The sequence below is a fragment of the Rhinatrema bivittatum genome, chromosome 1 (assembly GCF_901001135.1).
Source record: "Rhinatrema bivittatum chromosome 1, aRhiBiv1.1, whole genome shotgun sequence".
In the NCBI taxonomy this organism is placed as follows: Eukaryota; Metazoa; Chordata; class Amphibia; order Gymnophiona; family Rhinatrematidae; genus Rhinatrema; species Rhinatrema bivittatum.
In genome coordinates, this window is record NC_042615.1 from 647,868,018 (window position 1) to 647,893,261 (window position 25,244).

At 43.9% G+C, this 25,244-nt stretch overlaps 1 protein-coding gene across 3 annotated transcripts in view; it reads right to left on the minus strand.

Moving 5' to 3' along the window:
• Positions 1-25,244, minus strand: part of LOC115073872 — a 350,431-nt gene that overhangs the window by 309,015 nt on the left and 16,172 nt on the right. For 2 of the 3 annotated variants that reach the window (XM_029572796.1, XM_029572788.1), the window contains exon 3: positions 1,077-1,217. In XM_029572796.1, coding sequence (XP_029428656.1) covers positions 1,077-1,217 — 141 coding nt within the window. Of the gene's footprint in view, positions 1-1,064; positions 1,218-25,244 lie in introns of those variants that run through there. The other variant, XM_029572807.1, reaches the window with a different exon arrangement.

The window sequence follows — 25,244 nt, forward strand, 5'->3', positions numbered from 1 at the left end:
ATCTTATTTAAAAACATGTTAAGAGACATTTTTGCCAAAATTAACAATTGCCCCGTCTGCCCATAGGTCTAGGCTGTGAAAAAAATCTGATATCCTGTAACATTTAATTAATTTAAAAGAATATCATCAGTCTCACACAACCAAGATTCTGTGATGTAGAATATATGTGGATTTTCTACTATAAAAATATCAGTGAGGACTGGTATCTTCTTCCAAATGGCTTGTACAATAATTAAAAAATACATAGTCAGTGGAATTAAAGTAAGAGAAACAGCAGATTCACCTTTTTTTCAGTTTAACAAAAACGGTAGAGGTCTGTTCTGGATTATTATGTTTCCAGAAGGGATGCTAGCATAATGGCCAAAGCCAAAGACTACATTAGTAAACTCACCCATCCTGCCTCACAGCTAACATTTTCATTCACAGAAAATCAAACAAAACCAATCAAAAACAGTATCATCTCAATGGCCACAAGATGGCAAAGGCACCAAAGATGCACACGAAGCACACAAAGGAGCAGCTCCTTTGTTGCGCTCCTTCTTGCACGAACTTCTCTGTAAAGCGACACCTAAAGCAACGAGGAATTTTAAAGCAGATGCCGAAGTAATATTATCAATGGGGGCAGAGCAATCAACACAGACACGGGAAATGAAGTTGGCACTTGCGCTGAAGAAACTACATCCCATCTCAGCATCAAGGAAGGGGTTGGCTCCACAGGGCCCTGTGCTGACCTTTCTACCTCTGAAAGGGCGAGCCCCAAAAGGGGTCCCCCTTGCAGCTCAGGTAGCTTTCTCCACATTTCCTCCAGTGCAGAGAGATTTTGCACCATGGTTAAATCCCAATTTGAGACAAATCCAGAGCCCAGTATCTCCAGGGGCAGCCTTCCCATGCTTGGGGGAATGAGAGGGGAGATATCCTGCCTTGACTCCTTACTTCAGGAGTTCGAAGACTCTTCACTCTGTTATGAAGCATATATAAAGAGCAGTAAAAGTACAGAAAATAGTGAACCAACCCCGCTTGTTTCAGCTAAACTAACAAACATAAATAAATAAATAAATACTAACCTAGAGACCTACCTCTAAGACTTGGTAATTTCCTGCGGCCCTCCTATTCAGATGATGTGCTTGAAATTCATTGCTCGTTTTCTCCCCTTTGTGCAGTGGATTGCTGTGGCAACTTGAACTCATGGAGAGGTACTTCTGTAAATGTCTTGCAACCTTTTAAAATACATAGTCATGCATATAATTTTAGAGACGGTTGTAAACCACCTTTTTATCTTAACTTAAGCTGGAGAAAAATTTTACTTAGTGGCATAAAATAGAAATATAAAAACATGACGGCCGAAAAAGACTATCGCCCATCCAGTCTGTCCATCCTCCCCATTAATTTAGTATTATAATTCTCATCACTCCCTTCAAAAATCTCCTGTATTTATCCCATGCTTTCTTGAATTCAGATACTGTTTTTGTCTCCACTACTTCTACTGGGAGGTTGATCCACACACCCATCACTCTCTCTGTAAAGAAATATTTCCTAAGATTACTCTTGAGTCTACACCCTTTTCAACCTCATCATATGACTGCTCATTCTAGAGCCTCCTTTCCATTGAAAAAGGCTCACCTCCTGTGCATAGAAACCTTTTAGCTATTTGACTGCCTTTATCATATCTCCCCTATCTGGCCTTTCATCTAGGGCACACATGTTTAGATCTTTAAGTCTATCCCCATATGCTTTAGAATGAAGACCACTAACCATTTTAGTAGCCACCCTCTGGACTGACTCCATCCTGTTTATATCCTTTTGAAGGTGGGTCTCCAGAACTGTACACAGTATTCCAAGTAAGGTCTCACCAGGGACCTATACAGAGGCAATATCCCCTCCCTTTTTCTGCTGACCATTCTTCTCCCTATGCGGCCAAGCATCTTTCTGGCTTTTACTGTCAATTTATCCACCTGTTTGGCCACCTTAAGATTATCAGATTCAATTATCCCTACATTCCGCTCTTCCTTTGTGCTTAGAAGAATTTCACCTCCAATACGTTACCTTTCCTTTGGGTTTTTGCAGCCTAAATGCATTTTTTAGCATAAAAACTTAGCTGCCAGACCTTCAACCATTTCTTGAGCTTTGCTAGATCCCTCCTCATGTTTTCCACTCCTTCCTGGCTATCCACCCCGTTACAGATTTTAGTGTTATCGGCAAAAAGACAAACCTTTCCTGACAACCCTTCCATAATGACGCTTACAAAAAATGTCAAACAGAACAGGTCCAAGGACCAATCCCATCCCTGAGTCACACTGCTAACAATAACAACCTCCTCAGAGAAAACTCCATTTATCTCTCTACCCTTTGTCACTTCCCACTCAGTCACTCTAGGATCCTTACCAAGGAACACAATTTATTTATAAGTCTTCTGTGTGGAACAGTGTCAAAGGCCTTGCTAAAATTCAAGCACACTACATCTAGTGCTCTCCCTTGATCCAACTCTCTGGTCAACCAAAGAAATTGATCAGATTTGTCTGACAAGATTTACCTCTGGTAAAACCATGCTGCTTCAGATCTTGCAATTTACTGGATTCCAAAAATCGCACTATCCTCTATTTTAGCAGGGATTCCATTAGTTTGCTCAGCACAGAGATCAGACTAACTGGCTTGTAGTTCACAGTCTCCTCCTTACTTCCACCTTTATGAATAGGAACCACATCTGCCCTGTTTCAGTCCTCCGGACTCTAAAGAAGCATTGAAAAGGTCAACCAGCGGAGCTGCCAGGACATCTCTAAGTTCCCTTAGAACTCTTGTATGTATCCCATCCAGCCCCATCGCCTTATCTACTTTAAGTTTAGTTAGCGCCTCATGAACACACTGTTCTGAAAATCGATTGTGGTTTACCTCACTTCCAATCTTATTTGAGTTTGTTTTATGTGGTCCTGCTCTGGGCCCTTCCAAAGTGAACACCAATCAGAAATACTTGTTAAGCAATTGTGCTTTTTCCTCTTCAGCCTCTATATATTTCTCCCCTTCACTTTTGAGTCTCACAATGCCACTTCTATACTTCTTTCTATCACTAATATATCTTAATAAAAATGTCTGTCCCCCCCCCCATTTTACCATATTTGCTTTTTCTTCTATTTGAATTTTTGCAGTCCTACTTTCCCAGCTTCTCTTAATTTTTACAGATATTGTCTGTCTTCCTCTTTCTGCAATCTCTTGTAGTTTATGAATGCTAACTTTTTCTCCCTTACCTTTTCAGCTATTTCTTTAGAAAACCCTAAAGGTCTCTTTTTCCTCTTCCCTTTATTTACATTCCTAACAAAAAGATTAGTTGCCCTTATATTTCCTTTTAGTTTTGCCCACTGCCCTTCTACTTCCCCTAGATTTTTCCATTTAGCAAATGACTCCTTGAGGTACTACCCCATTTTGAGAAAGTTAGTTTTCCTGAAGTCTAGGATCCTCGCCTTAGAAGGAACCTTCATTTCTTGCGTCCTAGATGATAATCCACTACAGCATCTGAAATACTGTCCCCGCTGGTAAGCATCAGGTCCAGTATCGCCCCCTCCCATGCAGATACCGTTACCAGTTGACAGAACAGTTCTCCTTGCACATAATCCAGGATCTCCCTGCTTCTAGAAGATACTGCATTTGGGATGTCCAAATCAAATTCTGGAAAATTAAAACCCTGTGCCATAATTCAAGCAATTACTTGCAATGCATCGTATTCATATCAAGTTTCAACTATGAATAGCTAATAAACATAGAATCATTAAAACATGATGGAAGAAAAAGACTAGATGGCTTACCTAGTTTGCCTATCCACAACAACTACTCAGCTCTACAATCTCTACTACTCTCTCATAGATCCCTTATTATTGTCCTATGCTTTCTTGAATTCAGATACTATTCTCAACTCCACCACTTCTTCTGAGAGGCAGTGGGGCTGTTCATTGCATCCACCACTCTCTCTGAAAATAAATATTTCCTTATGTTACTCCTGAGTCTTCCACCTTCATCCCATGACCCCTTGTTCCACAGCCTTCTTTTCACTGAAAGAGGCTGCCTCCTGTGCAGTGATATCCTGCATTATTTAAATGGCATTTTTCATCCCCATTTTAATATCATTTACATAAGAGCATAAGAAGTTGCTGTACTGGGTCAGACTGAGGGTCCATCAAGCCCAGCATCCTGTTTCCAACAGTAGCCAATCCAGGTTACAAGTACCTGGCAAGTACCCAAACATTAAATAGATCCCATGCTACTAATGCCAGTAACAAGCAGTGGCTATTTCTTAAGTCAACTTGACTAATACAGTTCATGGACGTCTCTTCCAGGAACATTCTTTGATTTTAACAAGACTTGGCTACTGTAGTAGTTTACTGCAGTTTACCTCTAACCATGTTAAAAAGATTAAAAATTGTTCAATATGTTTATAAAATATCTCAAGCTGCAGTTTTTTGGAGACAAGTATGTATCTATTTGGAGAAAGTTTTGGATTGTATAATTGATTTGCTGGTAAAATAATATTTCTGCATTTTTTTGATAGGTGCCTATGTTTACTGAGAGGGAGGAAAAAGCAAATGTTGCTTACCTGATGTAACAGGTGTTCTCACAGGACAGCAGGATGTTAGTCCTCACAAATGGGTGACATCGAGGATGGAGCCCACCACGGAAAACTTCTGTCAAAGTTTAAACAGAACTTTGACTGGCCCCTACTGGGCATGCCCAGCAAGGCACTGACCCTGCAGCCAGCAGGGGTCTCCCTTCAGTCTGATTTTCAAAGCTACAGGCAGTGCCTAAAAAGTAAAAACAAAACAAACCCAACACCGCGGGGGTGGCGGGCGGGTTTCGTGAGGACTAACATCCTGCTGTCCTGTGAGAACACCTGTTACATCAGGTAAGCAACATTTGCTTTCTCACAGGACAAGCAGGATGGTTGTCCTCACAAATGGGTGAGTACCGAGCTGAGGATGTCCTGACTTGCACCAAATGCACCCAATGACGTGCAACAGGCACAACAACTGGGGTGGAATTTTGTAAAGGGCATCCGCACCCTACCGGGAAGGTGGAAGGGTGTTGGTACATCACGTTGGAAAAAGGTTACGCAAGACAGATTGGCCGAAGATGGAGTCCTGTCTTCCAGCTTTGTCCAAACAATAGTGGGCTGCAAAGGTATGGAGAGAACTCCAGGTTGCAGCTTTGCAGATGTCAGGAAGCGGCACCGATCGAAGGTGTGCCACTGACGTCGCCATGGCCCTCACAGAGTGTGCTTTCACACGGTCTTGAAAAGGAATGCCAGCTTGCTGATAGCAAAAAGAAATGCAGTCCGCCAACCAGGAGGAAAGAGCCTGCTTACCCACAGAATGTCCTAACTTGTTAGGATGGAAAGAGACAAATAATTGAGTGCTCTTCCTGTGAGCAACTGTACGGTCTAGATAAAAAGCTAGAGCTCGTTTGCAGTCTAGGGTATGCAGAGTCTGTTCCCCGGAGTTGGAGTGGGGCCTGGGAAAAAAGATAGGTAGTATGATGGATTGATTAATATGAAACTCAGAAACTACCTTAGGTAAAAATTTAGGGTGAGTGCGGAGTACCGCCCGGTCCTGCAGGAGCTTAGTGTAAGGCGGATAGGTAACTAGGGCCTGCAATTCACTAACCCTGCGAGCTGAAGTGATAGCCAAAAGGAATAACACTTTCCATGTGAGATACTTTAATTCACAGGAGTGCAGAGGTTCGAAAGGAGGTTTCATTAGACGACCAAGAACCAGGTTAAGGTCCCAAGATGGGGCCGGAGGACGTAAGGGTGGCTTCAGATGGAGCAAGCCTTTAAGAAAACGTGTTACAAGGGGTTGTACTGAAATCGGGACACCCTGTACACCTTTATGGAAGGCGGCTACCGCACTGACATGCATCCTAATGGAAGAGGTCTTTAGACCGGATTCTGATAGGTGCCATAAATAGTCCAAGAACTTAGAGATTGGACAGGAAAGGGGATCAAGGGACTGAGAAGTGCACCATGATGTGTTCCTTTTCCATTTATAGGAATAGGATCTTCTGGTAGAGGGCTTTCGTGAAGCTATCAGGACACGAGAAACCGAATCCGAAAGGTTAAAAGGCTGAAGGACTAACCTTTCAACATCCATGCCGTCAAGGACAAGGCTTGGAGGTTGGGATGGAGGAGGCATCCGTCGTTTTGAGTGAGCAGATGCGGATCCGTTCCCAGAGGGATGTGCCTGCGGATGGAGAGATCCTGGAGTATGGGAAACCACACTTGGCGTGGCCAGTGGGGTGCTATCAGGATCATGGTTCCTCCGTCCTGGCGTAGCTTCACGAGAGTCCTTGACAGAAGAGGAAGTGGAGGGAATGCATAAAGCAGACCTGTCGTCCACTTGAGGGAGAAGGCATCTCTCGGCTGAAAGTGTTGGCTCCGAATGAGAGAGCAGTAATCGTCCACTTTGTGGTTCTGAGGGGACGCAAAGAGGTCTATGCGGGGAAAAACCCCACTTGTGAAACAGAGAGGTCACTACCAGAGGATCGAGAGACCACTCGTGTGGCTTGAAGACACGGCTCAGCTGGTCTGCCAATACATTGTCTACTCCCGGCAGGTAAGTGGCCCTGAGGTACATAGAGTGGGAGAGGGCTTCCGCCCAAATCTGCGCAGCTTCCTGACACAGAAGGAAGGAGCCTGTGCCTCCCTGCTTGTTTATGTACCACATGGCCACTTGGTTGTCCGTCTGGATTAAGATTATCTGATGGAATAGATGATCTTTGAAAGTTCGGAGCGCATAGCGGATTGCGCGAAGTTCCAGGAAATTTATCTGGTGTTCGGCTTCCTCTTTGGACCATAACCCTTGGGTTTGTAATTCGTCCACATGGGCTCCCCAACCGATGTGAGAAGCGTCGGTGGTTAGGATTACCTGCGGATCCGGTGGAAGAAAAGGTAAGCCCTGAAGGAGGTTGACCTGAGTTGTCCACCAGGTTAAGGATAGGCGCAGGGCCTGTGTGACTGTGACTATGGAGGACAGAGGCTGAAAAGCTTGAATCCATTGGTGTCGTAGAGTCCATTGTGTTACTCTCATGGCTAGTCGGGTCATGGGAGTGACTTGAACCGAGGATGCCATGTGTCCTAGGAGAATGAGGAACTGGCGAGCCGTGGCAGTGTTTTGAGACTGGAGCTGGCGAGCCAGGGATATTAGGGTGTGGACCCTCTGAAGAGGAAGGTAAGCCTTTGCCTGTAAGGTGTCCAAGTCTGCTCCAATGAAGGATAAGGTTTGAGACGGGACTAAGCAAGATTTCTCGTAATTGACAAGAAACCCTAAGGAAAGGAGTGTTTGAATTGTCAATTTTAGGGAGGATTGAGCTATGTGTTGGGTGGAGGCCCTGATTAGCCAATCGTCCAGGTAGGGGTAGACGTGGACACCTTCCTTCCTTAGGAATGCTGCTACCACCACGAGACATTTGGTAAAGACTCGTGGGGCAGAAGCCAGACCGAAAGGTAGGACGCGGTATTGATAATGGTCGTGGCCTACAAGAAACCGCAGATATTTGCGATGGGATTGTGTGATCGCAATGTGGGTATAAGCGTCCTTGAGGTCGAGAGAGCACAGCCAATCCCCCTTTTGCAACAGAGGGAGCAAGGCGCCCAGGGTTACCATCTTGAACTTTTCTTTTTGCAGATACTTGTTGAGGGCCCGAAGGTCCAGAATTGGACGTAGCCCCCCTGATTTCTTTGGTATTAGGAAGTATCTGGAATAGAATCCTTTCCCTTGTTGACAAGGAGGGACGGGTTCTATAGCATTTGATTGTAGAAGAAGGGATACTTCTTGATGTAATTGAGTGAAATGGCTGGTTAGACTCCATGCCTGAAGGGGCGGGGAGTCTGGCGGAAGTGTTATGAAGTTGAGGTGGTAACCCTGTGCGATAATTGCTAGCACCCACTGATCTGAGGAGATCTGTTTCCAACGGTGTAAGAAGTGGAACAGTCGACCCCCCACAGGGATGTGTGGAAGAGGGAGATGGCATGTGCTCAATACAGGGAAGTCAAAGGCCCGCCGCAGGCCCAGGAGGTGGGGCTACAGTAGGTCTTTGCTTTCTCGGCTGACGAGGCTGAGGCCTGTTAGAGGACCGTGCAGGACGAGCCCTAGTTGACGGAGGGTAGTAGCGACGTGGTCGAAAGAACAACTTCTTAGAGTCCTTCTTTTGCGGTTGCTTGGAGGTCACCTCAGGTGGGACAGATGAGAGTTGTTTCAATGTCTCATGGTGGTCTTTTAACTCCGCCACAATCTGTTGAATTTGCTCTCCAAACAAATTGTCGCCTAAGCAGGGCAAATCAGCAAGACGATCTTGGACTTCTGGGCGAAGGTTGGATGACTTTAACCAAGCCCAACGTCTGGCTGAGATGGCTGTGGCTGAAACCTTCGTGGAAGCATCGAATATGTCATAGGCAGTCCTAATCTCGTGCTTCCCTGCCTCAAATCCCTTGTGAAGAAGGGCTTGAAGCTGTGGTTGGTATTGGTCCGGCAACGTGTCAGCATAGTCTTGCATCTGCTTAAAGATGGCTCTGTTGTATTGAGTCATGTAAAGTTGATATGAAGCTATGCGTGAAATCAACGTAGCTCCATGATACACTTTCCGTCCTACACTATCCAGGAACTTGTTGTCCCTGGTAGGTGGGGTAGAAGAGTGCGGCTTAAGACGCTTGGCCTTCTTCTGCGCGGACTCAACCACAACAGAGCGATGATCCAGTTGAGGTTTTTGGAAACCTGGTGCTGACTGGACAAGGTATGTGGAGTCAGCTTTCTTGTTAACTGGTGACACCGATGAGGGAGATTCCCAGTTTTTCTTGAGCAGATCCAAAAACACCTGGTGTATAGGGATGGAAGCGATGATTTTTGGAGCATCCAGAAATTGAAGTAGTTCCATCATCTGGTATCTGTCATCAGCTTCAGATTGTAGTTGAAAAGGTACAACTTCTGACATTTCTTTCACAAAATTAATGAAAGATAGATCCTCAGGAGGAGATCTTTTTCTACTCTCTGTAGGAGATGGTGGCGAAGGCAGATCTGTGTCAGAAGAGGTATCATCATCATCACCCCAGGTATCGTAGGGATCATGTGTGGCTTGTAGCCCTGATGGACCTGGCTGAGGCTCTAAAGGCATCGATGGAAACAGAGGTGGAATCGGTGCGGTAGGTGGAACCAGAAATGGCATCGATGGCTTCGGTGCTGCCGATGGAATCGGTGCCTGGCGCGGAATCGATGGAGCCGAAGGATAAATCGGTGGAGATATACCCGAAGGTACCGATGGAACTACCCCGGAAGGGGGAATTCGAAACGGTGTTTCTCCTGCCGATGAGAAACCAGTCGGAGACGGTGGTGTTGTCGATGGCACTGGAATCACCGATGGAAGGGCCGTCATGAGTGCCTCCATGCGGCTCAGTAGCGGTGCTAGTGCTTGAATCAACGGCTCGGTGGTCGGTTCCCTCCTCGGTGGCAAAGCCGGTGCCGGCGTCGGTGCCGGGGGGCGGCACTGGAACCGGTGCCGGAGAAGGTGCCGATGGAGGTTGTAATTTCTTCATCGCTTTCTCGATGGCCTCCTGGACCAGCCGGTCCAGTTCTGCCCGGAGACCAGGGGTAACTATACCCGGCTCGACGGGAGAGGGAGGCTGAGGCAGGGCCGGAGGGACCACCGTAACCGGTGGGATCACGGCCCCCACACCCCGAGAGGGTGAGGGTTTCCTCGATGCCGGCGAACGAGACGTGGAGGGCGTCCGGTCTGTTCGCGGCTTCTTTGTCGGTGGCTCGGCTTGAGCAGAGGTCGATGGCTGTGGATCCTCGACAGGCCGAGACTTATGCCGTCGATGGCGGTGCTTTTCTTTCCGATCCCCTCGCCCATCCGGGGAAGGGACGGGAGTCGACGGCCGAGAAGCGATCAATGGCGGACGGTCACCGGAGGGTTGACGATGATGGTACAACTTCGACGGTGCCGGTTCCGATGACGTCGATGCTATCGATGGCGTTGGGGTTGGTGCATGGAAGAGGAGCCCCATCTTCTCCATCCTGGCTTTGCGACCCTTGGGTGTCATTAAGGCACATTTGGTGCAAGTCAGGACATCATGCCCACTACCCAAACACATTACACAAACCCTGTGGGGGTCTGTGATGGACATAGTCCGGGTACAATCCGGACAACGACGGAACCCCGTTGCCATGGCTGGAAGCCAAAATTTAGGCTGGGGATCGGTAAGTGCCCACAGGCCTCAAGGGCCAAAATCGACGGCAGTCGATGGAAGAAGGCAAAAAACTTACCGGGTTCCATAAGATGACTAAAAAATTTGTCGAAGGGAGACCCCTGAGGGGCAAATTGTCTTAGGAAATTAATTTCCAAATTCCTGTCAGGAACGTGGTTAGAGAGCTCCTTTCACCACGTGGCAACTGCTGCGCGGAAAAAAGAAGACTGAAGGGAGACCCCTGCTGGCTGCAGGGTCAGTGCCTTGCTGGGCATGCCCAGTAGGGGCCAGTCAAAGTTCTGTTTAAACTTTGACAGAAGTTTTCCGTGGTGGGCTCCATCCTCGATGTCACCCATTTGTGAGGACAACCATCCTGCTTGTCCTGTGAGAAAGATTTTTAGCTATTTTGCTTTCATTGGCTAAAAAGATTATTCTTTGGTTTTGGAATAAAGACAAACTGCATGTTTTTTGGTTATGGACTGATCTAATGCAGCAAACTTACATTAGAATTGATTAGGAAGAAAGAAATTCTAATCCTAGACGTATGTTATCCCTAAGGTGTTACCTTCCAGATCTGGTTGCCATTCTGTGGACTTCAATGATGTTTTGTTTCATTCTTGACTTGATTGTTCTGTCTTTTTTATATTTTATCTATTTTTTCATTAACTTGACCAAGTTGATTTATGCCTGGCATGAAAATGGATGTGAATATGTTTGTGTGGGCTAAGTAAGAGGATGAATATAAATGAAAATATTTTGAGTCTGTGTGAAATGCTTTTTCAAGTTACAAACGTGAATTTATTATGCTTCTTCTTGTTTGTTCTGGTTGTACTGTAATTGAATATATTGACAAACATATTCAAAAAAGAAATGGTACAAAATACTGCAGCAAAAATGATTGAGACAAAGGATTTTGTTCATGTTACAACATGCCTCAGGGAGTTGAACTGTTACAAGTAGGAAAAGATTTAAGACTTTACATTTAGTATTTATAACATTTTATACTGATTTTCCTTTATATTTATCAAATTTATTGATACCTTATCAGCCTGGTAGGTCATTACAATCTTCTAAACACGAACTTCTAATTCTGCCATCGTTAACTTAGATGAGACTGAATGGTACATAGTGTATCTCCTCTAGTAATCAAAGGTCATTGCTTTTGAATACCTTACCAGTGAGGCACGTAGAGAATTTAACTATCTTAAATTCAGGAAACCAAAAAAAACTTGGTTATTTAAACAGTTTGCATTCAAGTTAAATTATTCTAAAATTAATAATTTAATGTAAATATATTGTACATTTTGCATTTTTTTAGATTTAATATTTAAAGATTCATTGATGTTTGTTATATTGTATGCATATCATTGACTTGATTATTTGTATGCAAACTGGTTTGAAAGGCAGTCCAGTTAGTAAATAAACTAATCCTCATGCAAAAATCCTTCAAATATCAGAGCACTGAAACATTTCTTTGTGGAAGAATGGGCCAAAATTCCTCAAGGATGATGTAAGAGACTTATCACCAGTTAAATGAGACATTTAGTTGAAGTTATTGCTGCTCAAGGAGATGCCACCAATTACTGAATGAAGGGGATCACACATTTTTTCACACAAGGATACTTATTATTCAGTCTTTCTGCTTAAAAAACAATCAAATTATATCTTTTTTTTGCCTGAGTTATTTATTCAATGGGATTATCTTTCTCTTATCAGAATTTAGATTAGAATATAATCATGGTTTGAGTATAAATTGTGCTAAAATATAGACCACTGTATGGGGTTCATAAACTTTTTTTCAGTACTGTAATACCACAATACAATTCTGTTTTCTTTTCATAGAAGAATGCAATAAAGATGAGCTTTGCTATGTTATTTCCTTTTATTTGATACAATGGAATTTTGCCAATTTTTCTCTTTTCTTTTGAGCCTTTTATAGATTTTCCTCACATAGAAACCTAAAGAGGAGTATCCTCGTGGTTAGAGCGCTATGCTAAAAACCAGTAAAGCCAGGATTTGAATCTTACCCTCCACTAATGATCCAGAAGATTGAGTCAGGTTTAAATACTTACTCTACCATTTACCATGGGCAAATAACATAGGGGCCTATTTATTAAAGAGCATTAACATATTAATGTACATAAATTGTCAGCATTACTACTTAACATGCATTAAAGTTGTGTTTATATGCATTAACATGATTTAGTACAGTTGCTGTGATGTGTAATTTTTTCAGTTAACTGATTTTTGCATTAAAATTTAAATTGGTTAAGTAATATGCAAATTATGCTATCATTTAAATGTTATGCATTCTGCGTGTTGCGTCCATCGGTCGCAGACGGCTGCGACCGCTCTGCCTTATCTCTTTTTCTCCCCTTTATTTATTTATTTATTTTATTTAGCATTTTTTATATACCGAGGTAGAGCAGAGTAGCCTTCACTCCGGTTTACAGATTATAACAACATGTTACATAAAACTAATTGAAGACATTGAAGAGAAAACAACAATTAACAATCTTTCTCTCTCTTTGGGCAAGATGGCTGTCTCCGGTGCCGAGTGCCGTGGGCCTCGGTGTTTCCAGACCAGCATGGGAGTCCCCCATCCACCATGCTCACTCCCGTGGCCTCCTAGGGAGCAAGCGCGCACATCTCTGATGCTCAAATAGACGTCAAGGTGGGAACCTCGGGGGTAGCCCCACCGCATGACATCAGTACCTCCAGGTATAACTAGCCTCCGCTTCCACTACCAATTTGAGTTAGCAAAGACTTCGCTTCACTACTCTGCCTGCTCTAAGCTGCTAGCTTAGACGCCTCCTTTTGCTAAGGGCCTTGCTCCAGCAGAAGCTCTAGACACCCGCTCCTCGGGGGTCTTTCACTTCCAACTTCCCTTCTGGGTCCTCACTAACCTATACAACCGCGCCTCGGGAGTCTTTTCTCTTATTCATTTCCAGGATATTGGACCATTGGGTACTCGCTCCACGAGGGCCTATCTACTTCATATCCTGCACCACGGACCTTCGGTCCCACCATTCCACCATCAGGAAGACGCCTTCACTCTGTGAGTACCTCTACGAACCGGCGCTCCAACTCCACCCACCAGCCACAGCGTTACCCACACTGTGGGCTCCTGCATATTGTGAACATCTGGGTGAGACTATACTTCTGAGCCTGTTGAGCGTATTGGCACCTCGTGGATCAGTGCCTTACTTTCCTGCTTTACCATCCATTTACAGCAGTACAATAAAGACTCTATCCATTCTGTGTCTGCTAACTGTGTCAGTCTATCGCAGTGGTTCCCCACGGGGCTCCTTCCCGTGGGCGGAGTCATCTCTATTGTGACCAAGGGTCCTCAATGCCTCAAACACAACACTGCATTAATGTGTTTGCATGAGTAAACATGACCATTAATGCAAAAAATCAACTACACCTTGTGGAACACAATCCAGTATTATCCTTCGGGCCTAAAAATACAATGCTGTACACTGCTAAGGATTAAATCGAATAGACAAGAAAAAAGGTCATAAAATTTAAATACTGCAACTAGGGTAACTTGCTGTAAAGCACTAACCATTACATCTTAAATAAGATGTGGTTTTAGCTAGTGTACAGTGCAATATCTGACAGGATATTTGTGGTTAGCTAATATAAGCATTCCGCTTCTCTTCTAGCAAGAAGTGCTAACAGGTATGCCATGTACCCTCACCTCTAGCAGATGGGGGAAGTCCAGCATGGTTCATGGTACCGAGCAAGCCAAAGATATAGATGAGTCTATGACATCACAACGTGTCCCTCGCCTAGCATGAAGTGAGTGACCTTTTCTGCAGCTGCAGGATGGAAAACATCCCCTCGCCTCCGAATCCCTTTGTGGGTTTTATTCCACTGGAGACTAGGGCTGACCTCGGGTCATGTGGTCAGCGCCTCCAAGTATCTTTCTTCACCAGGCACATAAACCTGGAAAGTCCCCAATAACCATGTGATCTCCATGTTCCACCATTGTACTGCTTTTCTATATAAACTCTGTGCTAAGAAATAAGTCTCAGACAACTTGTGTTGCCTCCACATGTACATGTGTCTATGCTGTTGCAGCAATAAAGCCTTACTATATCTCCTGAAGTATGGTGATGCTTGCTTCATACCCAAGCAAGGGAAAATCACCCATGGGCCATTGGGAGTCCATAATCTCTTATAAGGTATAGTTAAGTATTTGTTTAGTTAGGCAAATTAATGTGCACACTTCATCAACATTTTTAACACAAAATTCATTATAGGATTTACACCCTTCAGAGAATCATGTATTAGCTGTGCTGTTAATAGACTCATACATGTTTATATTTAACATACTTTAGTAAACAGGCCCCTAAGTTTTCTTGTGCTTAGGTTTATCTGCTTTTAACTTCACAATAGTACCCGTTTAAAAAACTGTCCTACAAAATCTTCGAGAAAACTTGTGTAAAATTGCCTTCAGAAGCATTAACCTACTAACCTCACCAGAGGTACAAACCTTAACACTGTTCTTACTTTTTTGTCCCAATTTTCAAAAATTTTGTACAGTTGAAACATTATATAACTGTAAAGTCTTTTTTCCCAAAACAGGATCCTTTTGGTAAGCTGATTTTATCCTTACTATATTATTTCTTTTACCAACAGCAGTTTTTCCTTTTCTATTTTAAATAGAAAGATGAAATAGAATTAAAATTGGCTTACAAACTTTAAAAAGTTAGGACAGACAATGATTGGAGATGACTCAGTCACCAACATTACACTATTTCCAAAAGTACTATTAAAGCTTCTATTAATTAAGCATCACTGAACATTTTTAGATAAACAAGTGGATTGGTTAAAGTTTCCATTCATTTTATGGAAAGATTATTTATTTTTTTATTATTTATTTATTTTTATATACCGACATTTGATCTCAATTGAGATGTCACACCGGTTTACATTCAGCAGTTTATCTATATATATAATATACATTTCAGCATTGATCTATAAAAGACAATTTTGCAAAATGGTTAAGATTTCCATGATTTGAAAACAAAAAATTAAAACTGTACTGTGGGAAGGTATACTAGTCTAATTTTACAAACATTAATTTACATCTTTATGAAAAAATAAAAACATAGATGATAAAAGCAAGTTTGCTTACCGTAAACGGTGTTTCCATAGATAACAGAATGAATTAGCCATGCTGTCTGGGAGCGCGTCGCGACCGGTCAGTAGGCGACCGGTCAGTAGACCGGTTCAAGGACAATATTGAGATTCCATGGTACGGGTGGCTTTGACACTGGTGGCCTTAGACGTAGCATGCTTCGCATGAGTCTGGAGATTAAAGGATGGTTGGAAATGGGAAGTCCATTATGAGAGTGGTGGAAAGCTGCAATAGCACTAACATGCACATGAACTGAAGCGAACGCTAAACCAGCAAGGTAGAGCATATGGAGATACCCTAGGAGTTGCGTGACTGTTGATGAGAAAGGGTCTAGTCGTCGTGGTTTGCACCATTCTGCGTAACAATTCCACTTTCTTGCATAGTTACGCCTGGTTGAAGGTTTCCTGGATGCAATAAGAATGTCTTCAAGTTGAGATGGCAGTCCTAGGTGGTTTAATAATTGCCTTTCAACCTTCAAGCTGTCAGGTGGAGGGAATGATGTATTGGATGAAGGAGGGAACCACCCCCCCCCCCCTTCCTGAGTCAATAGGCGTGGATGGTTCTCCAGTGGAATTGGTGGGCGAATGGATAGTCGCATGAGATACGGATACCATGGCTGCTTGGCCATACTGGAGCTATGAGGATCATATCCGCTGTGTCTCGGATGAATTTTTTAATCATCCTTGATATTAGCGGAATGGGAGAGTAAGCGTAGAGCAAGCCCCCCGTCCATGGGATGAGAAAGGCATCTGGAGCATGACGAAGTTTGCTCAGGTAAATGGAGCAAAATGTTTGCATTTGATGGTTGTTCTCTGTGGCAAAGAGATCTGTTATCGAGTTGCCCCAGCTTGAAAGATTCTGGTTGCTACTTCTCAATTTAAAGCCATTCGTGTGGATGAAATATTCTGCTGAGGCAATCCGCCATGACGTTGTCTAAACCTGGGAGGTAAGTGGCTTGTATCAAAATTTTGTTTGCTATTGCCCACATCAGTATCCGAAGTGTTTCCCGACAGAGGATCCATGAACCTGACCCTCTTCCTTGTTTATGTAGAACATGGTGACTTGGTTGTCTGTGTATACCATGAGATGTTTGTCCTGAACTTGAGGGGAGAAGGTTTGAAGTGCTTTCCAAATGGTTCAAAGTTCCAGGAGGTTGATCTGGTGTGTGCTCTCCTGAGGAGACCAGAGACCTAATTGATTTAGGTTGCACAGATGGGCTCCCCAGCCCTTTCTGGATGCATCCGTTGTGAGTGTGAGTTGATGGGGAGGTAACCGGAAAGGTGCTCCCGAGGTCAGGTTGGTGGTGTTCCTCCACCATCGAATGTCGGTGCGCATTTGAGTGGTAAGTTGTATCTTGGTTGAGAGGGGTTGTAAGTATTGAGACCACTGATTTTTTAGCCCCCATTGTAGGCGGCAAATGTGTAGTCTCGTATGGGGAACCACATGGATAGCTGCCACCATATGACCCAGTAGCTGGAGGACTTGACGTGCTGATGCATGTGATCGGTTGCATAGATGTCTAGGCTAGTGAGGATAGAGTTTGAATCCTGTCGTGCGGGAGGTATGCTCTCTGTTATTGTATCGATGAGCGCTCCAATAAACTGTAGTGTTTGGGTCGGTTGCAGGTTGGACTTTTCATAATTGATTATGAAGCCCACTGTCTGAAGACAGTTGATTGTTTGGAATGTGTGAGTTCGTAAAGTAGCCTGATCAGAGGCTTGTAAAAACTAGTCATCCAGATAGGGAAAAATCTGGATCGACAGTTGTCTGAGGTGGAATGAGAAAATAATGGGAGTAGAATCCCTGATTTTCCCGTGACATTGGAATTCTTCGAATGGATTTCTGGATTTTTAGATTTTGTAACTGTTCTTGAAGGTGCAGTGAGTGGGTCGAGGTATTTCAGAGGGAGGGAACATGAGGGAGGCATGGAGTGTTATAAAATGTATTCGGTAGCCCTCCCTTATGATGTTCAGCACCCACAATCTGAGGTAATCGCCTCCCAATTGGCATCAAATCGTTGAAGGCGATCTCTTATGTATAGTGGTGGAGGTGGCTCAGGATAGCTCAAAAAGATGAAGTCTGTTTTTGAGGAGATGCTGGTGCTTGCTTTTGTGGTCATTGTTGACGAGGTCGTCCACAGGATTGTTGAGTATGAGATTGGTAACTTTGGTGGGAATAATTCTGCGCTCGATAGGTATGGTTTGGTTTCAAGGGTGCCCTTGAGTAGGATTTCTTCCTGAACGAAGGGTAAAATTTCCTGGATGAGGTATGGGGGTCCACTGGAGATGTGAGTGACAGTACAGTGGTACTCTGTTCTTTTAGAAGGGTAACAGTTTCCCCAAATTTATCACCAAATAGATTGTCTCCTAGACACGGTATGTTCACTAATTTATCGTGAACGTCGTCTCTATCTGCGCTCGCTCTTAACCATGCCATTCATCATGCTGCTATAGCCGTAACCGAAGATCTTGCGGAAGACTCAAACAACTCATATACAGACCGAAGTAGATGGCGAAGACCTTCTTCCAGGTCTGTAAATAGTTGTGGTAGGGTGTTATCAGAGGCTAAACATAAGGGACGTAATCTCTGAAGACATTTAAATAAATACTGGATTACGTAAAACTGATGGTGTTGAATTTTTGTTGCTAGCATGGACGAATGGTATACCTTACGGCCGAAGTCATCCATAGACTTATGGTCCTTCCCTGGTGGTGAATTGGCATGAAGTTTTGTCCTTTTTGCCTTCGATAGTGCAGATTCCACTACTATTGAGTTGTGTGATAATTGTGTGGAATCCTAAATCGTGGAATTACGCATACGGTACTTTAAGTCTGTTTTCCTTGATGTGGCTGTGGTGGTAAAAGGTTTCTCCCACATTTTACGAAGAACTGCATCCAGGACTGTATGTGGTGGTAGAGCTGTTGGCTCTGGAGGCATTTCAAATATTTTCAGTATTCCTAGATCCTCCGACCTAGGATCAGGGATCTTTCCCGTCTTGATATTTAAAAGTCTACTTTCTCTATGAACTTTGTGTAGGACAAGTCTTCAGGAGGGGAATAAGGTTCCGGGAGACCTTCTGGAGGATCTGATGGGAGTCATGTGGATGAACCAGGCGACGATGTCCATTGAGAGTCTGGAAAATCTGGTCGATCTGGGACTGGAGATGGTGCTGGCGGCTGAGATGGAAGGAGCAGAGTCAATGATGCAGCTGGCGAAGGTTGACAAGGCGCAAGTGGAGGCTGAGGATGTGCAGACTCCAGATCTTGGAAAAAAGTATTTAATGCCTGCGTAATTTGTAACATCGCTTTAGATGTGAGATGTTGAGGTTGTGAAGGTCGTGGAGATGGACCTGGTTCTGGAGGCAATGCTGGTATGAGCAAGTCTTGAGGAGGCAGGCATGACTTATGTAGAAGACGAGGGGATTGTGGTCTACTAAATGAAGACCCATCAGATTCAGAACCCTTGCTAAGTGAAGTTTGTTAGAGATGTCGGAGTCATGGTCAGAGACTAGTTCCACATCTTGGTCAGAATCTGTCTCACGAGGTTTTGATGATCTCATATGTTTTGTTTTTTGTGTATTTTTGAGATTTTTTGAGTGTGCAGTGTAGACTGCGTCAAGACTGGTGTCATGTGCGTCGGAGTTCGAGGTTGGTTCGAGAGCTTCGCAAACATTTCAAAGTGTCTTTTTTTGTTTGTATTAACATTCTGCTTTTCAGTTGCTAGGGATAAGCTGGAATATTTTAGCTCAGGTGAGTCTTTAATTAAAGGCACTTGGACTAGTTTTATTATTATTGAAACCTCTGTTGGGATGTCCTAACTCTAATGCTTCATTAGTATCCTTCGAAGATACCTCCCCTCCAAACCATGTACTGCTGAGCCACTGTCTGCTTTCCCTGTTCATTTAGTTTAAAAAGGTGCTCTCTCTCTTTCTTTTTTTTTTTTTTTTTTAAAGTTAGCGTTAGCAGCCTGGTTTCACACTGGTTAAGGTGGAGCCCATGCCTTCTAAAAAGACTCCCCCTTCCCCAAAAGGTTCCCCAGTTCCTTACAAAACTGAATCACTCTTCCTTGCACCATCATCTCATCCATGCATTAAGACTCCAGACCTCTGCGTGCCTCTGGGGACCTGCACGTGGAACAGGGAGCATTTCAGAGAATGCTACCCTGGAGTTTCTAGATTTCAGCTTTCTACCTAAGAGCCTAAATTTGGCTTCCAGAACCTCCCTCTCAAATTTTACTATGTCATTGGTGCCCACATATACCATGACAGATGGCTCCTCCACAGCACAGTCTAAAATCCTATCTAGATGACATGTGAGGTCCACCACCTTCATACCAGGAGGGCATGTTACCAGGCGATCCTCACGCCCACCAACTACCCAGCTGTCTACATTCCTAATAATCAAATCACCAACTTTGATGACCGATCTAACTCTTTCCCTTCTGGGCAATAGCCCTGGAGGAGACATCCTCAGTGCAAGAGGACAATGTACCATCTGAAGAGCAGGTCCTTGCTACAGGATCATTTCCTGCTGTACCAGTTTGATGCTCTCCGATCAGAAGACCTTCCTCCTACAAAGTAACACCAGAGCTGCCAGACTGGAATTGGGACTTGGCTACTGTATCCCTGAAGGTTTCATCTATATACCTCTCTGTCTGCCTTTGCTCCTCCAGGTCTGCCACTCTAGCCTCCAGAGATCGGACTCATTCTCTGAGAGCCAGGAACTCTTTGCACTAAGTGCACACGTACAACTTCTCATCGACTGGTAAAAAATCATACATACTGCTACAACTTAACATTTCTATAGCACTACACAACATACATCATAAATTTGTTCCATTCCTAGTTAAGTTTAGGTTGCTATGGGAGTAGGAATGCATACAATTAGGGTCCTTTAAATGTATTAGTGTATTCACTATTTATCTGGTAGTGACCTACAAGGGAATGATTAAAACTCTTGATAAGGCATGGGGAATTTCTGAATTTAAGTTAAAAGGCTGACTAAAAAAAAATTAGTGTGAAAGTATCACCTACCTATAAATTAAAGGATGAGCTAGGGGTGGTTGGAGAGGGGTTTGTGGGAGGGAAAGACAAAAACACAAACTCCTGACCTCTCACTAGCCATTTAATACAGACACAAACATACTAAAGAACATACCCCAATATTTTACTTCTCCCCAAACTTCTAAGTTCAAAAACTTCCCCAAGTAGTACTTACCAATTCTTTTCAGCCACCAAGGTGATCCTCTCCTCTCAGTGCTCCAACTATTACATGATGTATTTCTTTTTATATTTTATCTTTTATATATATTTTGAAACTTTGTAATTCCGTGCGGAATATAAATATTTTAAATAAAAAATAAATAAAAAATACAAAGATTGTGGAATGCCCTGCCATTTAATTGTGAGCTGATGTAGATATTAAGACTTTCAGAAGACAACTATAAGGCATTTTACTACAGAAAAACATATCCACGAGGTCAGTTTTTAATGTTTTAATGTATTCTTGTTTCTTGTGTCTTATTGTTTTATTATGTAAATGCAAGAATTGTGATTGTATTATTGTTCTCCAAGCTGGACATATGTTGAAAGTTGCAGACTATAAGATAGATCAAATAAATAAATAAATAAATAAATAAATAAAATGGGGTTTCTGAATTTTTGGTTCAAACCGAAGGTTAAATTATGCTTGAGTCCCACAAGACCAGTCATTATGTATGTGAATTCCCTCTTGCCATTGAAGCCGAGAGCAATGTTGAAGTTGCATCAAAAGTATCAGGCTTATGGTTAAGGGTACTAACAGCCGCATCAGCAAGTTACCCCCATGTTTGTTTTCCCAGATCATAAAATTCAATGTCCTTGTTGGTTGCTGTCTTTTCTTCTTCTCCCCCTACCTTTGAAGCAGAGAGCAATAATGGAATTGCATCAACAGTATGAAGGCTTATTGATTAAGGGTGGTAACTGCCACGCAAGTAAGTTACCCCCCCTGCACTCTTTTCTTCATTTCCATTCTCTAGCCTTTAGGGATCCACAGGGTTTATCCCATGCCCCTTTGAAATCTTTCACTGTTTTTGTCTTCACCACCTCCTCCGGAAGGGCATTCCAGGCATCCATCACTCTCTCCATGAAGAAATATTTCCTGACTTAGTTTCTAAATCGTCCTCCTTGGAGTTTCATTATGTGACCCATAGTTCTACTGATTTCTTTCTAACAGAAAAGGTTTGTCGATTGTGCATCATTAATACCGTTCAGATATCTGAAGGTCTGTATCATATCTCCCCTGCACCTCCTCTCCTCCAGAGTATACATATTTAGGTCCTTCAACCTCTCCTCATAAGTCATTTAATGGAGACCCCCCACCATATAGGTCGCCCTTCTCTGGACCGCCTCCATCCTGTCTCTGCCCCTTTTGAGATATGGTCTCCAGAACTGAACACAGTACTCCAGGTGAAGCCTCCCCAAGGATCTGTACAAGGGGATTATCACCTCCTTTTTCTTATTAGTTATAGGAGCCTCCTGGTAGCCACCTTTGAAGTCACCACTCAGGAGGCCATCCTTATCAGATCACATAGGGAGTCTACTAAATAAGCCAACCCTGATTCTATTCTTGCTGTCTCTTTTGAATATGGGAGCTGCTGAATCCATCAAACCACAAAAAGCAGACTGCAAAGCCAAGCCATTGGTAGAAAAGGCCTGTCCTATCCTGTGCATCCCTCAGGGAACTCCCAACTCTGTGCTATCCACTTGGCTACACCATATGCTTAGAACAGTCTTCCTGAATTGGTGCACCATGCTCCCTCACTTGCCTTATACAAATCCAATCTAAACATAAGAACATAAGAAAATGCCATACTGGGTCAGATCAAGGGTCCATCAAGCCCAGCATCCTGTTTCCAACAGTGGCCAATCCAAGCCATAAGAACCTGGCAAGTACCCAAAAACGAAGTCTATTCCATGTTACCATTGCTAATGGCAGTGGCTATTCTCTAAGTGAACTTAATAGCAGGTAATGGATTTCTCCTCCAAGAACTTATCCAATCCTTTTTTAAACACAGCTATACTAACTGCACTAACCACGACCTCTGGCAACAAATTCCAGAGTTTAATTGTGCGTTGAGTAAAAAAGAACTTTCTCAGATTAGTTTTAAATGTGCCCCATGCTAACTTCATGGAGTGCCCCCTAGTCTTTCTACTATCCGAAAGAGTAAATAACTGATTCACATCTACCCGTTCTAGACCTCTCATGATTTTAAACACCTCTATCATATCCCCCCTCAGTCGTCTCTTCTCCAAGCTGAAAAGTCCTAACCTCTTTAGTCTTTCCTCATAGGGGAGTTGTTCCATTCCCCTTATTTTGGTCGCCCTTCTCTGTACCTTCTCCATCGCAATTATATCTTTTTTGAGATGTGGCGACCAGAATTGTACACAGTATTCAAGGTGCGGTCTCACCATGGAGCGATACAGAGGCATTATGACATTTTCCGTTTTATTCACCATTCCCTTTCTAATAATTCCCAACATTCTGTTTGCTTTTTTGACTGCCACAGCACACTGAACCGACGATTTCAATGTGTTATTCACTATAACACTTAGATCTCTTTCTTGGGTTGTAGCACCTAATATGGAACCCAACATTGTGTAATTATAGCATGGGTTATTTTTCCCTATATGCATCACCTTGCACTTATCCACATTAAATTTCATCTGCCATCTGGATGCCCAATTTTCCAGTCTCACAAGGTCTTCCTGCAATTTATCACAATCTGCTTGTGATTTAACTACTCTGAACAATTTTGTGTCATCTGCAAATATGATTATCTCACTCGACGTATTTCTTTCCAGATCATTTATAAATATATTGAAAAGTAAGGGTCCCAATACAGATCCCTGAGGCACTCCACTGCCCACTCCCTTCCACTGAGAAAATTGTCCATTTAATCCTACTCTCTGTTTTCCACCTTTTTGAGGATTTTTTAAAATCTTAACCCCTGATTATTCTGTTTACAGCCTTATTGATTTTAGCCATTTTATTAAATGAAATTCCTAAAGTCTATTTTGTACTGTATGTCTTGATTAGACTAAGCTCTACTGAGCAGGAACTGTTTCATTTTTTTAATTTTTTTTTATTTTTGCAATTTCTGATATATTACACCATATAACAAAGGAATAAGAGGTCTTTCAAAACATTTCAAAGGCAACTATTACATAGTTATTTATTTTAACACAGATCTCTATACATTCAGGAAAATTGAGACCAAGATGTATATACAGGCAAATTAAAGAGCTCAATACAATCTTTATGTTGCAGTCTCCACCGCTTCCCCCCTATCCGCTCTGCACTGCGCTTACCTACAGTGGTGGAAACGCCGCTCCCGCGGCTCTGCCGGCCCTCCAGGGCGTCCGCCATTACCAGCTCATCTCCCTGCCGCCGGACGCGCACTATGGACGCACAGCCGCCGGAAGTCTGGCCCCGCCCAGGCTAACAACGCCACGCCCCAAGCCCGATTCAACCGGCATTCGGTTACCGTCTCATTGCTTTGCAACGAGGGTCGCTACTGGTTAGTAGTTCTGAGTTGCGCTTCGCTTGTTCCACGTTCCTGACTTGACCTCAGCCTGTTCCTGACTCCGCTTCTGCCTGCCACTGACCTCAGCCTGTTCCTGACTCCGCTTCTGCCTGCCACTGACCTCAGCCTGTTCCTGACTCCGCTTCTGCCTGCCACTGACCTCAGCCTGTTCCTGACTCCGCTTCTGCCTGCCACTGACCTCAGCCTGTTCCTGACTCCGCTTCTGCCTGCCACTGACCTCAGCCTGTTCCTGACTCCGCTTCTGCCTGCCACTGACCTCAGCCTGTTCCTGACTCCGCTTCTGCCTGCCATTGACCTCAGCCTGTTCCTGACTCCGCTTCTGCCTGCCATTGACCTCAGCCTGTTCCTGATTCCGCTTCTGCTCGCCGCCAGCCACCGACCATTGCCCGTGCCTGATTCCGCTCCTGCCTGCTGCCAACCTGACCTGGGTTCGTCTACGTTCCTGCTCAGTCTGTTCCAGTTCTCAGCACACTACAGACTCTGCTCCTGCTCGCAGGTTGCTTCATCTCACGGCACGCTACAGACTCCGTTCCTGCTCACAGCTTGCTTCAGCTCATAGCACGCCACAGACTCCGATCCTGCTCACAGTCTGTTCCAGTTCTCAGCACGCTACAGACTCCGTTCCTGCTCACAGCTTGCTTCAGCTCATAGCATGCTACAGACTCCGATCCTGCTCACAGTCTGTTCCAGTTCTCAGCACGATACAGACCCCGTTCCTGCTCACAGCTTGCTTCAGCTCATAGCACGCTACAGACTCCGTTCCTGCTCATAGGTTGCTCCAGTCCACAGCACGCTATAGACTCTGTATCTACTCACTACCTGCTCCAGCATACACCGGCCCCAACTAGCCCACGGACTACAGCATTCCTATTGGACTACCTTATCATACTCTCTGCCCAGGCCTTCTTCTACTATAGAGACTCTCACTGTTCTCCTAAGTCCCAAGGTTCTAGGACCCTACGGGCTCCTCCTGGGGGGTTCCTGGTTCCCGGGTGAAGACCTCTGCCTGTGGCTCTGCCTCCCGACCTGCCCTATCATTGGGGTAGTTCGGCCCAAGGGTTCACTTCTGGTCTGCAGCTTCCCAGACTGCAACACTTTATCCAAAATATAAAGGAATAAACCGTCACATAAGATATCCCCTTACTATTCAATATAGCACTTCATCCCTTCTCATCCAAGAAACCCCCTTAGTTAATCTGGTTCAAAGAAAATACATTTATCCTCTTGAAATTTTAATAGGCATTTGCAAGGATATCAACACCATACTAGCCCCTCGACTTGTCACCTCAGTTCTCATGA